This window comes from Agrilus planipennis, unplaced genomic scaffold (assembly GCF_000699045.2).
Source record: "Agrilus planipennis isolate EAB-ADULT unplaced genomic scaffold, Apla_2.0 scaffold63, whole genome shotgun sequence".
Classification (NCBI taxonomy): Eukaryota; Metazoa; Arthropoda; class Insecta; order Coleoptera; family Buprestidae; genus Agrilus; species Agrilus planipennis.
Window position 1 is genome coordinate 324,937 of NW_020439363.1, and position 15,093 is coordinate 340,029.

Below are 15,093 nucleotides of genomic sequence, written 5' to 3' on the forward strand. Positions count from 1 at the left end.
ATGTTTACTTAACAACTACTTTGAATTTATCCTAAACTATAGACCTAATAAAATAAAATATTCAGAAAAACTACTTAAGAAATATGTACAGTAATATACAAAATAACACAACACCAAACAATCACTATAGTCTGAACAATTACTTTCGCAATTCAAACATATGTAGGATAAAACATTTCCCTTAGCACATCTTATGTGTGACCATTTCTTACAAACAACACACTGTACCCATTCCTCACCAGCTCGACTCTGATCAAACGGTTCACAATATATCAGGCAAAAATAATCATCTACACTTCCTTCGTTAGACTCAGAGTCATGTAAGACCTTCCTTTTCACAGCCTTCTTCCTTGTTTCCTTAGGTGTTTTTCCCTCTTCATCTTTTCTGGTTTCAGTTGACTTCTCTTTCTTAGTTACCTTTCCTTTTTTTGATGTAATTTCCTTTTTCTTGTTCTGTTCCTGTGCAGCACTACGGGGCAGGTAGTAACAAATAACAACCTGCCCCGAGAAAATGTCACTTTTAGCCCCAACGCCAAAACTGACCCTTCAAGGTTAAGTAGTAAAACCTCAAATAAGTGTAATTGTATAAACGTCGATTCATTGCAAAAAGAAAGGATTAGGGCACAAATATAACAACACACACATATCTGTTTTAAAGGAAAAGAGGTTGTAGACCAATATTAGGAAAAAATGAAAATGTTACTAACCTGCGGTTTTGATGCCAACACGTAAGGGTTCCTCTCACAAAAGCGCTGGCGCCACTAGCTCGCGAAACATGCTAATCGGTGGTGGACTAATCATTTGTGTCTTTCTTACGTCAAAATAGCGTTATTTGTTTAGCCACCGTTGCCGCTATAACTACCTACCCCTGTCACGACCAGCCCCAGTCTCCCCTACCTATATTGTTTATTATTAATAAAAAATCAAATTATTTAATTTAAATTTAAAATGAAGTATGTATTTAGAAAGAAACGTGCAACATAACAAATTATTGACAGTTAAGTAGTACAAAACAGTAGAAATTAATTTGAAAATTGAAAATGTGCATTATTACACAATCAGTCATAATACAATTATTTAAAAAATAACGCAAGGTAACATCAACTACGTAAAAATCACAAAAGACTCTCTATTCTCACTTTCAGTTCTGCAAACTTTGTAATTAAATCCTTTAAGTTTATTTGATCAACAATTTCGTACCTAAATGCCAAAATGGCCAAAACCATTAAGATGATTTTGTGCAGTAGTCGAACATAAAATATTCTTAATCAATTTTAAGAAAATCGATATGTGAAATTTTTCATCAACAGGGTGTTTAACACATCAATATTTTTCTAATTTTCTCATACTTACAGGCAAAATGCCACTCCAAATTTTGACGCCCCGGACAAATGTCCAGGTTGTTCGCTCCTGGAGCATGCGCTGTCTATAAATATGTACATATCGTACATACGTTAATTCTTTTCTAACTAATATTTTTAAATAAATAAGTTCAACGTATTTGAATTTAATTACATTATGGAAGTATATACATTAATTTTAGTTTTCAACAGCTTTGTTATGTAAATTCAGCTAAATCGTTGTTGATAAAAACAGGTTAAATGGTATTAAATTTTCTTCTTGAAAATAGAGCTATATTAGTGGATGATCTGTTGATTTATTTACAGCATACAGAATTGATTACTTGATTATTAAAGTCATTTATCGATATAAAGTAATAAAACGTTACATTTGAAGTATTAAGTGAACTGTAATGACTCTTACACATAAAGGTTTTACAATCCCATTGTTTTGGACGTTTTATTGCATTTGTAATTTGTTTAATAATTAACCAATTACAGGAGGGGCCATGTGATCGAGAAATGAGTATGTACGTGAACTGTTATTGATCGTATTCGCTTAGAGCAATGGAATTTAAATGTGGTTTTGTTCTATTTTTTGGACTAATGCTAATATCATTTGAAACATCGACTAGTAGCGCCAAATTACGTAAGTTGTTCTCAGATAAATAATTAAATTACTGTAACTAACAAAATATAATTATATTAGTATTATTAACTAGACACTATTAGATATAAATTGAAAAATATAATTATAAGACAGCAAAGACTTTTATTAGGTAGATAATTATACAGCAATTTTAACAAATATAAATTAGAATAAATGTTGTATAGTACCTATTAGCTGATTTCTGTTGACTCTTTGGGTATTATTAAGTACAAAATATTCAGTATTGGCATACGAGAACTGTTTATTATTTCGTCTGTATTTTCTATTGTTTCATTTACATCGGCTAGACTAAAAACGATTTTGGGATCAACTTGATCGTAGGTCTGACTCTAGTTCAAAATTTAATTATTTTTTTAGAACCGCGAAAGCTTAGACAAAATTTGGTCAATTATTTTTATATTTTTAAGATTTTTTCAATCTTAACTTACTAAATGATCTATGCTGAAACAGCCTTACATGAGAAAACGAAACGTTGGTATCGGTTTTACAATTAGTAAACAAATCTTGCAGTTTTCTATGGACTCTCATTTCTATACTGTATTATTTTTACTGTAATCATTAATTTTATTTACATTAGAATTTATTTTTTGCGGAATTTCCTTATGTATTTTGTTTACTAGAGAATGGTAGTCTTATTTTGCTTCAGAAGTCAAAAACTATTGATTACTTAAATCATTTGTCTAAATGAACTTTAAAATATGTAAGTATGCACATCGTAATTGGACGTCAGTCGTAGAAACAACACTTCCAACATATAAATAGTACAGAATCTCGTTTTCGTTCTAATCGACGTCCATCAATAGTTGTAGGGAAGTATAAGCCTCGTCTGTCATACGTCATTATCGTCTTCAAACCCATTAATACTTCATGCATCTGAAACACTTGTTACAGAATCTCTCTACGATCGGTAAAAGTTTTTACTTTACTTCGTTCACATTTGATTATTTACTGCTGACGTTTTTGTCAGTAATTGTGATGGTATTCCAAGACTTCAGATAATTTCATTTTATTTTGATTTATTTACATATGTGCAAAACTAGTTCGCCATTTTTTATGCATTTTGATAATGAACTCGACGAATTCATTGTTTCTAGAAATTGTTAATAATAAAGTTCGATTTTTTATTTAACGTGATAAATTCTCAATATTTTAAATTTAAATAGGAGACAGTCGATTGTAAAAGATCATCGTAAACAGAATTAAGCGACCAAAACATGACTTCTTTTTTAATTACATAATGTTTTCAGTCGGTCACATTTTAATTGGAAGTAATTAAGCATATAATTGGAAAAATACAATAGTTTCAAAGGTAATGTAATAAATAAGTAATTATTTGTTGTAGAATTGGTAATAATTTGTCTGTAATATCATTGACATTAAGTTTGTGCAGTGTAGCTTGAACTTAATATGACTAATAAACACTGTGAGATAGGAAATGAATATTTATATTTTTTTGCTCAAAAACTAGTAGCATTTCTGCAAAACTTGATTTGATGGGGCTGACGAAAACACTAAAAATTATACAATAAATAAGTTTCATTATGACAGTCAAAAATCAACTTGGGTTACATGAAATGACATTTACACGGTGCGATTCACCCTTGGTCAGTGCCAATAAAAGTTGACTATCTAGTTACCAATTTTACAATCATGTTGAACGTTAATAAAAGAACAAATCAAAATTATGAGTTTGACGATGAAAGCAGAAGGTGCACTGAATTTATTATTAATGAAAGATGTAAACAGACGAATAAGTTTGTCATAAATGGCCTTGGCTCTTCTATATTATCGACTTAATAAATACATACGATCGTCTGTACTAAGGTATAGAATGGAATAATAGTGTATTAATATTCTAAACACCATCCACTTGATTTAAAAACGATACTTACATTCTTTTGTTATAATTAACTACAGGCTGTTTTTCAAACTTTCAATTCTATAGACATTCAGAAAAAAGAAAACAACTTTTGAGCACCATGTGCACCACTTCAGATCTTGTTTACCGTTCTTTTTTTTTTTTAATTGATGCCTCTTCTTCTCGAGCTCTTTTTCCGCTAGCAGACAAACTTTGCTTTACTTGAAATTGTACCAAATTAGGTTTGCAAGTGTCTACTGTAATATTAGTTAACGGAGTTCTTTTTCTTGAGAATGTTGAATTTGAAAGTGCAATGCTCAACATTCTGTTTGTCTGCGTCTCTTTTTGTTACATATTAATTGGTGCAGTGTTATTCCTTTTTCTTTATTAGTGCTCGCTGCAATTCTCATCTGACATCTCTGTTCTATGTCAGCAACCACTCTAGTCTAGTTAGTAGGTTTAAAGAAGAAAATAAATGCGACAGTTTTATTGCAGCCTATGCCAATTCTGAACGTACCAACTGTAGCTACATCCCTGTAATTGTTCGATGTGTTCCCTATGCTATTATCGGTTCTACTGAGAGACATAAATACTATAAATTTTATACTATACATTAATAACATTATCTGATAACGCGGAGTGCGAAATATTCAGTGGTTACTTAAACTTCTACCCGACACTGGTTTCCCCTCACCCCCCCCCCACCCGCCTCCCTTAAAACTTAACAAATCTTGTTGCGGTTATTTTGAATCAGTGCCTCCTTGACGAGATATTCAGATGCGTAATTTAAAATGGAACAGTCTGTATAATTATTTGTAGATAAAAATAAGTCTGTATATATATAAATACAGAATACAATGTTCCATAAATATTGACATAGGAGAATACTTTATAAGGACCTTATAGCAAGTTAAAAATATTATAAAAAATGAGTCTCGGTTTATTTTGTATTATTGTACTTCAAATGTGTGAACAGTGCAAATGTCGGATGTTTCGACTTCCCTGTTTTGTAATAACGCACAATTTATGTAGATGATATTATGTAAAATGTTTTTCCAGAAATTGACGATTAATGTGTTTAAATTAGAAGAAGGTTATTAATTCTATTTGTGCTTACGATAATAAGATGTCTACTATACATATCAAAAAAATTGTTTAGATAATTTTTCTTGACCTTTTTGCATGCGTGGATAAAACTTAGATTGTATAAATCGTAACTTTATTCAAAATTGTGACCTTTTTCTCCATGAATCGCAGATCACAGACGTGATCTCCGATTTTAATCCTAGAACTTATACGTAACATATAGAGCTGTTACATAATATATTTAGTAATGTTTCTTTTTTAGCAAGTTACTTTCGGATATGTAGGCATGATCCAAACATCGCAGGATGTATCGAGAATTTCCTAATAACTTTAAAACCAAAGTTAAAAGAGGGAATTCCGGAGTTACACGTCCCACCAATGGAACCATTGGATTTAGGAGAAATAAATTTACAAACTACTGACAATCATGGAATGTTAAATTTTACGAATCTGAAAGTTTGGGGATGTAGCGACTACACCATTAAAAATGTGATGTAAGAATAACATTTCAAACACAAATAAGTTGCTACATAGTATTTCAGTCACATATCAGATCATTTTTATTTTATACCATTTAATATTTAAGGAATGAAAACAACTGACACGATTTTAAAAATGTTATGAACTTTTGAAATCTGCTTTTGCAAATTGTCATTCAAGTTCAATTGAATTTGTTAAAGGAACAATTTTTTGAAACCCATTTTTGCATTTCAGGGTTGACTTGAGCAGACATATATTCAAGTATAATCTAAAACTTCCACGTTTATATTTCGAGGGAAATTATGATATGGATATGCGACTGCTTGCCTTTGAATTGAAAGATAGTGGTTTCATGAAAGGCAATTTAAGTAAGTTTACAATTATTTTGTATCCTATATTCCTTCAGAAATCCGAGATAGGATTTCAATATGTGAACAACTCCACGTATATCATATTCTCTATTTCCATACAATATGTATATATATCGACGTGTAGATCAAAAATCTAAAAACTTTTTGAGATATGATCCCTCAAAGCCGCATTTTTCCGTAAGGACTTCCAAGATACAATTATACCTATTATACGTATTGAATAGGTTCAATCATATTTGTATATCAAATATTAATCTGAAAATTTATTTTCCATTAATACCAACTAATAAGTAATGTTAATGAGGAAAATTTGTTGCTGTTGATACTGCCTCGCCGGAAATCGAACCCGGTACCTTTGGCTTTACTGACCAATGCTCTAACTACTAATTTATAGGTAGGTAATTTATAGTTGGTATAAATGGAAAATAATTTTGGTCGTGACATTTTTGTTATAACGCTTTAAAAAGGCCTTTCTTATTAAAACTCTTATTAATTAAATGGAATCGATTTTTACTTGTTGATAGCCATGATTTATAGCAAAATTAAAACAAACTACATGTTACAAAGTCTTATTATTTAAATCAAAAAGGATCATTTAAAAATAACAGCACCCTTTAAAATTTTCTGTATATTGAAACGTTAAGTACGAAACTACCCCATTTTGAATGACACGCTACAATGAAGAATTTTCTGGACTTTTTAAAAAGAATTGATTTTTTTTAAATAATTCCCTATTAGGGTAACTTACGTATTGGTCCAGCATTAACGATAACATTCAAATACACACATGCAAACGCAATAGTACCAACAAGCTTCATGGTTACCAGCTAACAACAGCAATAACAACAACAACAGCAATTATAATGGCAAACAGTAAATAATGATTTTAATTCAATCGGGGGGCTTTTATATACAAATGTAGACAATTAAAAGACGAATGGCAAACGAAGCTGATCCGAAGTAGGTGATGGTTACATATTTGTTAAATATAGTCAATTACCTTGAACTTGGGAACAAAAATAATTTTTTCTTATCTTCTTGAAACTATTCAATCGTACTTAGATAATGTCTAGAAACAAGATTATCGTCGCTGATTCACCATGGGAGTGCAAAAAATCGGCGAATACAATCAACAAACAACGTTTTATTCCACTATCTGAAAAGGTGCGTACCTGGGAATTTTGAATGGTCAACCGAAACTTGTAAAAAGTAGAAAATTTTTTAGGTCCAAAATTAATTAGCAAAAAAATATCTCACATACGTAATTTACANGTCTCATCTTTCTCACCCGAACCACCACCCACCCATTCCCACGATTCCTGAAAGCAGGCTGAAGAGGGCCTTCCGCCCTACCTTCCGGCATAGTCCGGAGGGACTGCCCGCTCACCAGCATTACTGGCTGGTGGGAATGAAACTCCCAAAAGTTTTTTTTTTCTTTGCCAGCATATTCTGACTATCGGATTACATAGTGGTGCATTAAGAACATATTTTACCACTTGTATTCACTTTTGAATCTGGGAGGACATAATTTTTCACATAGTTATCAGGATTTAATTAAAAATTACGGATCCCAATCGTTCTGAAAATTTACAGATATCTTCCCAAATGAGTACCAATTAGCATTCTTAAATTCTCTCTATCACGTTACTATGAAAAACCTTTTCATGTCTTGAAACTATGTGGTTCTCATAATAAACTACGTTAATTTGTTTATTAAACATCTCCTCTATTCTTTTAATTACATTAAAATTTTGCAAGGATTTTTGAAATATAAATGTCTTGTTATTTCAATTTTATTCGAAATCTCTGTGCTATTTTTGTATTGCGATAAACTTCTTAAGTGTAATTGACTTCACTTGGAGGCTATTTGTATTTTATGTCACGCTGTTTTTGACACCTTTTGGTCAGGCTTCGTCACGCATTGACATGGATGCAAATGTCATACACGGAGAAAACTAAATTTTTATGACGAGATAAAAATTACAATTTTCGATTGTAAATGATTGAATTTGCTGTAAAAATAATAGAATTCGCTAGGTAATTTGTAATAATCTCAATTTTGACATATTTCTTTATAAATTATTTCAAGTTTCCTTATTATTACAATTAAACTTGTAATAGACCCCTTCTCAATTTGTGACTAACAACCCCTTGCATGACGCTAACATATGCACTTTCAGAATTTTTCGAAGAATTGTACGTTATTGTAGATACATGATTTTTATGAGCATTCTGTAGATGATTATGTAAATTGCAAAGAAATGATACTTTGTCGTTTATAATTGCAGGCAATTACCGTGGAAATTGTTTATTGCATGGTAAAAAGATTAATAGAAATGGGAATGATTATTTGACGTTCAATAAAATTCAAATTTCTATTGAGTTGGGAACTTCTGAAGTACAACTGGATAGTAGTTTGAAACGCAACCTGTTGATAAGTAAAGCGATTGATGAATTAGTCGTAAATAATGTAGATAAGGTGATAGAAGACATGAAACCAGCTATAGAAAGGGCTTTAGCAGAGAAGTTTCTTAGGATAGCAAATGTCATATCTCGTAACTTACCCTATAATGAATTATTTCCATCTTCGTAAGTTACTTATTGTTTTATAGTAATAAAGGAATAAAAATATGCTGCCACACTTTCGTTTCATTTATTATACTAAACATACTGTATTTTTATAAAAGTTTGATTAGATGACATTTTATAGTTTTTATAAATGCAAAAAAACTCATGAATATATATTAACTTTACTTCCATAATTGTCTTACGCTATCTCATCTGTTATAACCAAATAAACAGATAAATACATAAATAAACATTATTATTATTAATGTTATTAATATTCATAGGTATATAATATTTAAAATTCATCATAACTAATCTTTTTCGTAAGCCATACATTTATATCATTACTTAATAAGCATTTTATTAATCTAGCTTCTAACTGAATTGATGCAGGAGTTAAATTGGTACTTGGCCGATGTATTGAAATAAAGTTCAGACGTAGGGAAAGATCCGTATGTACACTTCCGATGTTGATAGTAATCATTAGAAGAGTACTGAAGATGCTACGCGTAATCGATGTTGAAACGTCGGCAATATACGTCAGAATGTCAGTGACATGCACAAGATTTTTGTAACAATGGATACCTACAGGGTGTCCAATTCCTTGAACTTTTGAGTTCGTAGTCTCATTGTCAGAGACATTCATACGTTTCAGTACGGTTGACCTCTGGTTTTAATGAACCTAAAGGTATTATTATTCATGGAGTTATTTTCCGTATCCCCATACCATCAGTTTGGCAGAATGCTGTACGTTGCGTTGATGTCCACAATGTGAGATTACTTATAATTTTAATTCGTAATAAAAAATAAAGTTAAAGACTGCAGTAGCCTAGGGTTAAAACATCAAGGACTGCCTGTTCCGGTGCATATATAAGTCCACAAAGTCAAATAGGCGACACCATTGTTGTTGTGGACTCAATGTAGTTGTGGCCGGCTTGTTACAATAAGAATATTCTTCAAGTGTAAATTTGAAAATTATAAAAATATGATTTCCCGTACAACGATACTTTTAACTTTTGTTTTTGGGTTTGCTCTTTGCGAAATACGTAAGTAGAATAATTGTTTTTACTATTCTAATTTTAAGATTGAAGATTTATATTATGGCGCCAAATAGGAATTTAAACCTTATATGGACTACAATAGTGCTAATGAAATTAATATTTGGTACCACTATCACGTATTAACTGGTTTTTTAACTTAGAGAGAATTAGGGTTAATTCTAAATTTAATTACTATCTCAATGTTAATATAAGTGTAATTTCTTTATGTTTGCATTTATTAGATTATTTTTTTCAGTGCGTGTGACAATTAATAAAACTTAATTCATTTAAACACTAATTTACCTACAGTGTTCTGTTTATACATTTATCACATCATCTTTAATTAGAAGATGTAATTAATTTCTATTTTGATGTGAACAAAAACGCAATTGAAAGTTATTAGAAGTTATAAACACCATTATTTTGATTCAGTTTTTTTTTATTGCAATTAAGGAATAAAATTACATTATGTACTTGTTCTTCACGTTTATTTATAATATGCTTTTTGCATTTAAAATAATTTAAGTAGCTGTGTCTTCAACGGTGTAATTTTTTTGGTAATAATTCACACGTTATGTAAAATATATTCAAATTACAAGGAAAACAAAACCATTATAATAAATTAAGTTCCTCACTAATATGCTTCCTAATAATAATATTTTGAAAAATTTGTAGTTAAGNAACACATGAATTTAAAGAAACTTTATAAATAAATGAGTTTGTTTATATACAATAGATGATGAATAATGTTAAAGAAAGCGACATTAATATTATATATAAAGAAAATTACGAGTGCTGTCCTCACAGGGCAAAGTAGCATTACGTAAATGAAGTTCGTATCAGCAATTTCTTATGCTGAAGTGTACGATGTGTTGCATACCTATTTACAAACCATTCCTTTAAATTTAATTTTGTGAATTTCGACCACTCGAAGCAATGGTGCTGCAGTTTCGAGCTCATAGTGACTGATAAGGGGGAAACAACTTGTAATAAACACTAAGCCTTATGTCTACAGTAGGTACTGTTCCCTTTAAAATTATCTAGAAATGAAAGGCGTTAGTACGTGCAGTTTTTACGATGTATTCTTACAACTTTAAAAATGTACAAGAAAGGGCTGTTTATATAAGATAAATGTTTTCAGAATAAGGCATGGACAGGCTTTATACTGCAGGATACGCATGCGCTTATCTATGTCCTGTTCTGAAAACATACTCTCTCGTGTGGAACCTCATGTAATGTAACTATATATTAAATAAATGCCTCCGGAGAGGCTGTTTGTATGGTTTTTTAAACTGATAGTTATTGGACGAATTTTATACTATACAAATAATTTTAATGAAAATATTTTCATTTTCGCTACTTAAAAAGCAATTTGAGAGGTGTTGAGGGTTGAAATCAAGTCCGAACTAAGTTTTAAACACTAAATTGTTCCTATTAAATGGTGTGCAATAAAAAGACCCGACATGTATGTAGGTATTATATGAATGTTGTAAAACGTTACCTTGTGATAAGTTACGACTGTCATTTTTATGTATTAAAGTTGATATAAAATTATAAAAACGAAAAAGGTTTTAGTACCCACAAAGAAGTTAAGGTTGTCGAATGTGTTAATGGACGTTTAACAAGAAACTAATAAAAATGAAATAATGTACAACAAAAACGTCTCAATATTCTTGTTTACTATTACACTAAATGTTATTTAATATTGTTTAGACGTCGTAATTATTATGGTTTTATGCAACTAACGTAAAAAGTGTCAATGCCACCTATGTATGAAAAGTTTTACGTAATGCGCTCTTGATTCTCTTCACATTAACACGTTCAATATTGTACGTGTGTAAAATTAAAAACAATAATAATTAATTTATAAGTACCTGCAACTTTGTCGTGGTATTTTCCTGTTCAGAATTAATAAACTATCGTATAAAAGTTTAAGATGGCAAGTAAACTTAAAAGTGCGTGATATGTACAATTATATTTTGACTAAGTATAATTTATGGCAGCCGCCTCGCCACCCTGCATTATTTCCTTCTTCGTGATGTTCGACTCTCCTCGATAAATAATCATTTATTCCGCTATTTGTACCAGTGACCTAAATAAGAATTTGTGGATACTACATATGTAACATCACAAGGAAGGGATTTTATATAGGTACACGTTGTTTATTTTCCAACATTTTGATAGTATTCATACACAGCAAAAGGGCGAAGCACCTTCTCATTATATTATCAGAAAATACATCATATGCATGTTGTGGTATATCGGCCCATAAGCATTTAAAGGGCGCCTTACAGTACCTGTATGTAAGTGTACCTTTACCATGTTACATTACGTACCTGTAGGTACATTAATGTAAAATCTCAAATTTGCAGCAAACATGGATGTGTAAATAAATACAAATGTAATTCCTGAGATAGAAGTAAACCTAAATTAGATTATTGTTCACAAATAGTTACGGACGTAGGATGTTCCAGTTTTTGGGAAATGTGAAGATTAGTTCAGGATAGAAATATTATTCTGAAAATTAATTTTTGAATTTTTTACCCACTACATACTACCTCAAATTAATGAGGGAAAAATTGTTGCTGTTGTCACATTCCCGCCGGGAATCGAACCCCGGGACCTTTGGCTTTACGCACCAATGTTCTGACCAAGGATAGAAATGTTAAATACTTAATACATATATTTCGAATATTACTGTATCTTATAGAAGAAGAATCTCTTTTTTATTTTTATCTATTTTACAGTTATTTTCTTTTTACAGCTAGTTTTATAAAGGTTTGCGAAAGAAGCAACCCAGACCTGAAGGGCTGCATAAACAATTCTATAAGTGAAATCGTGCCATATTTGAAGAATGGTATCCCTGAACTAAATGTGCCTCCTTTGGAACCGCTAATTTTGGACAATATAAATCTTAAAGGAAACGGTGAAAATGGCATTGGAGCGACCTTGTCAGAGCTTAAAGTATACGGAGCCGCAAATTTTCATATTTCAGAGTTAAGGTACGTTTATGCATATAATATTTCTTCTTTTTATATTATTATGACGAGTAAACGAAGGTTGTGGAAATTAAAACATTATACTTAAAATTAGTCTTTACCCGATGATAATAATAAATAGAATTATTGGTATAACCGATAAATAATTTAACAAAAGTACCCTAAATCACTCCTAATAACCGTATAAACAATGTAAAATCTTTTTTGCATCATAATAACTTTTCTGTATTAAGTTTTTGGTTTGCTCATCGAAACTAATACCAGGTGTGGATTACGATTTCGATCTAATTTGATCTCACCAGCATAGATTTAACAGAAGATGCTTCATGTACAGTAAAAGCCCTTTATTCGCGTGACAAACGTTTCATAAATATGCCGGAAATACAGAAACCGTGGATACGGAATGGTAATTAGTATGGAGTCATAGGGAATACGTTCTAAGGTTCCAAAATAAAACCAATAAAATCAGCTTTAGACAAGGGTTTAAAAATTTAGTGGTTTTTTCTTGTTTTGAATTTTGAATTGTCTACTCTGTTAGGTACATCTTTTATAAAAGTCGCCTCAGCACGTACCAATAGTGCGTACTCAAAAGATACCGATACATTAAGGGGCTCCAGTAATACATTCGCCGTAGAGTAAAAACGGGTTAGCGGTTCTAGATATTATGAGTTTAATGTTTGGAACACAGGTTTCAAATTTTGTTGTAAGATAGATACAGCTTTGTTCTAAAGCCTGTCGAAAGCCGTTTTTTATTTTTTTAATTTCTATTAAAAATACGTGGCTTACAAGAAGTATCGACTTTAAGCATTTGTAAAAGCTTTTAATGACTATATTACTGAAAACCAAAGAAGTACCGAGTTAGTGTGAACATTTGTTCGTTACCACACAAAAAATCACATATTTATCTCGCAGCGTTAAATCACAATGTTTAGAATAGAAATCCATGTTTTCGGAAAAATTCACACCACGCACGAGCGATCTATTGCGGTCAATCCCCTTAATAAATGACACCGATTACTTTTTTTTTGTCAGCGAATACAGGAATGAGTTGCATTTTTTTGTCCGCGAATAAGGAAACCGTGAACAAGAAACTTTTACTGTATACATAAACTTTTCCGAAGCTTCCTAAAGTTTGATTTTCTGATCATTAAAACATGAAAGAAGTTTCCTTTTTTTGCCATAAGATCCCAAATAGTTCGTACCGTTTTTTGTATTGTTAACCTGCTACTTGTTTCTTTAAGTTTTAATATCCTTCTGTGTATTCAGTTTTAATAAGTCTCATCGCTTTTTTAGTCCAAACCTGAAGAAGAACCTCTTCAGGTTCAGGGTTCACATTCCAAAAATGAGCGTCTTTGGTAAATATGACACGGACTCCAAAATACTGTTCATTAACATCAAAGGAAACGGACCAATGTCAATGAATATATGTGAGTAAATAATTTCAGTAATTTGATTTAAAAATGAATAACGTCTTTTATTTTTTTCAGCCGATTTTGTATTCGATTGTGCTATGAAAGGCCACAAAGTACAGAAAGAGTCACGAGAATATCTGGAGTTCGATAAGATGAAGTTCAACATTCACATAGGAAGTTCCAAAATCGTTCTAGAAAATTTGTTTAATGGCGACCCAGTGTTAGGAAAGGCAACAAACGACGTTATCAACGAAAATATTCATTTATTCTTGGACGAAATTGTTCCTGCACTGCAAAATGCTTTGGCTGAAAAGTTCACAGATGTTGCAAATAAAATAACGTTGAGGTTTACCTACAGTGAATTGTTTCCTTAATTGTTTTTGTATTATTTCGTTTTAATAAATTATTCACTTTTATAGTACGAAAGTTTTTTTGTATATATTTCTTGAAGTATTAATTCAGAAACCAAAATGAACACTATCTTTTTGTATTTTCTTTAATGTTAGTCTACTTACTGCCTAATAAAGTAGATAATTTTTTATTATCTACTGATACCTTATTAAAAATCCTGAATTTATTTATCAAATAAATGTTTTAATTCTACAATTTTAATAAACCGGTGCAATATCACTACTGTTTGTTAATTTTTTTAATGAAATTATGACAAATTGTATCAAACATATCACCTTTCATAGGGGGAAAGGACTATATAAGAGAAAAGATATAATTGTTCGTAATATTCTGAAGCATACCTGCTTTTGTATTTTTTTTTCGGATTTTATAAAATTGAAATAAATTTTTACGATTGAAAATAGAAGTAGTCAACCTGCTATTAGAAGGTGGCAACCTGATAACTTCTGCTTAAAGTAATGGGGGTGGTCTCTTTTTGGCTATTTTGTCTTTAAATGTTCATANTACCATTTATAGATTTATTGTATCATGTATTTTTTACACCATTGACCTGGAACGGACTTTAAAAATAAGCATAAAAGAGTTGTACAGCACTTTTGCAGAGTGTATTACTACCCTGTTGTGAAACCATGGCATCTATATTATGAAATACACATAGGCATAATACATCAACATATCTATATTTTGTTGAACGTGTAATTAGTATCTATAATTGCACCTGGGAAGTCTTTACAGAAGAATGCAATTTTAAGCTTTTACAACTTAGCGCCTATTGAGGCTTTTCATCCAAAGTTTTAAATAGTTTGACGAGTGCCATTTTCTGTAAGGAGCTAGCGGGCTCCTTTGCCAGACCGAGCG

At 31.0% G+C, this 15,093-nt stretch overlaps 3 protein-coding genes across 3 annotated transcripts in view; 2 read left to right on the forward strand and 1 right to left on the reverse strand.

Moving 5' to 3' along the window:
* The window catches only part of LOC112905760, a 16,399-nt gene extending 9,693 nt beyond the window's left edge, over nt 1-6,706 (reverse strand). Inside the window, exon 1 of the mRNA XM_025978805.1 lies at nt 6,554-6,706. Within this exon, the coding sequence (XP_025834590.1) occupies nt 6,554-6,623 (70 nt within the window). The 5' untranslated portion in view covers nt 6,624-6,706. The remainder of the gene's footprint in view (nt 1-6,553) is intronic.
* Nucleotides 1,755-8,444, forward strand: LOC108734154 (circadian clock-controlled protein-like). The gene is made up of 5 exons (XM_018465582.2): nt 1,755-1,772; nt 1,842-1,989; nt 5,217-5,448; nt 5,669-5,802; nt 8,094-8,444. The coding sequence occupies exons 2-5, from the start codon at nt 1,908-1,910 to the stop codon at nt 8,396-8,398; spliced, it is 753 nt and encodes a 250-aa protein (XP_018321084.1). The 5' UTR covers nt 1,755-1,772; nt 1,842-1,907; the 3' UTR covers nt 8,399-8,444.
* Nucleotides 8,445-9,143: 699 nt separating this feature from the next.
* On the forward strand, nt 9,144-14,245 carry LOC112903966. Its single transcript, XM_025978804.1, has 4 exons — nt 9,144-9,419; nt 12,178-12,415; nt 13,706-13,839; nt 13,900-14,245. The coding sequence occupies exons 1-4, from the start codon at nt 9,359-9,361 to the stop codon at nt 14,196-14,198; spliced, it is 732 nt and encodes a 243-aa protein (XP_025834589.1). The 5' UTR covers nt 9,144-9,358; the 3' UTR covers nt 14,199-14,245.
* Nucleotides 14,246-15,093: the final 848 nt, after the last annotated feature.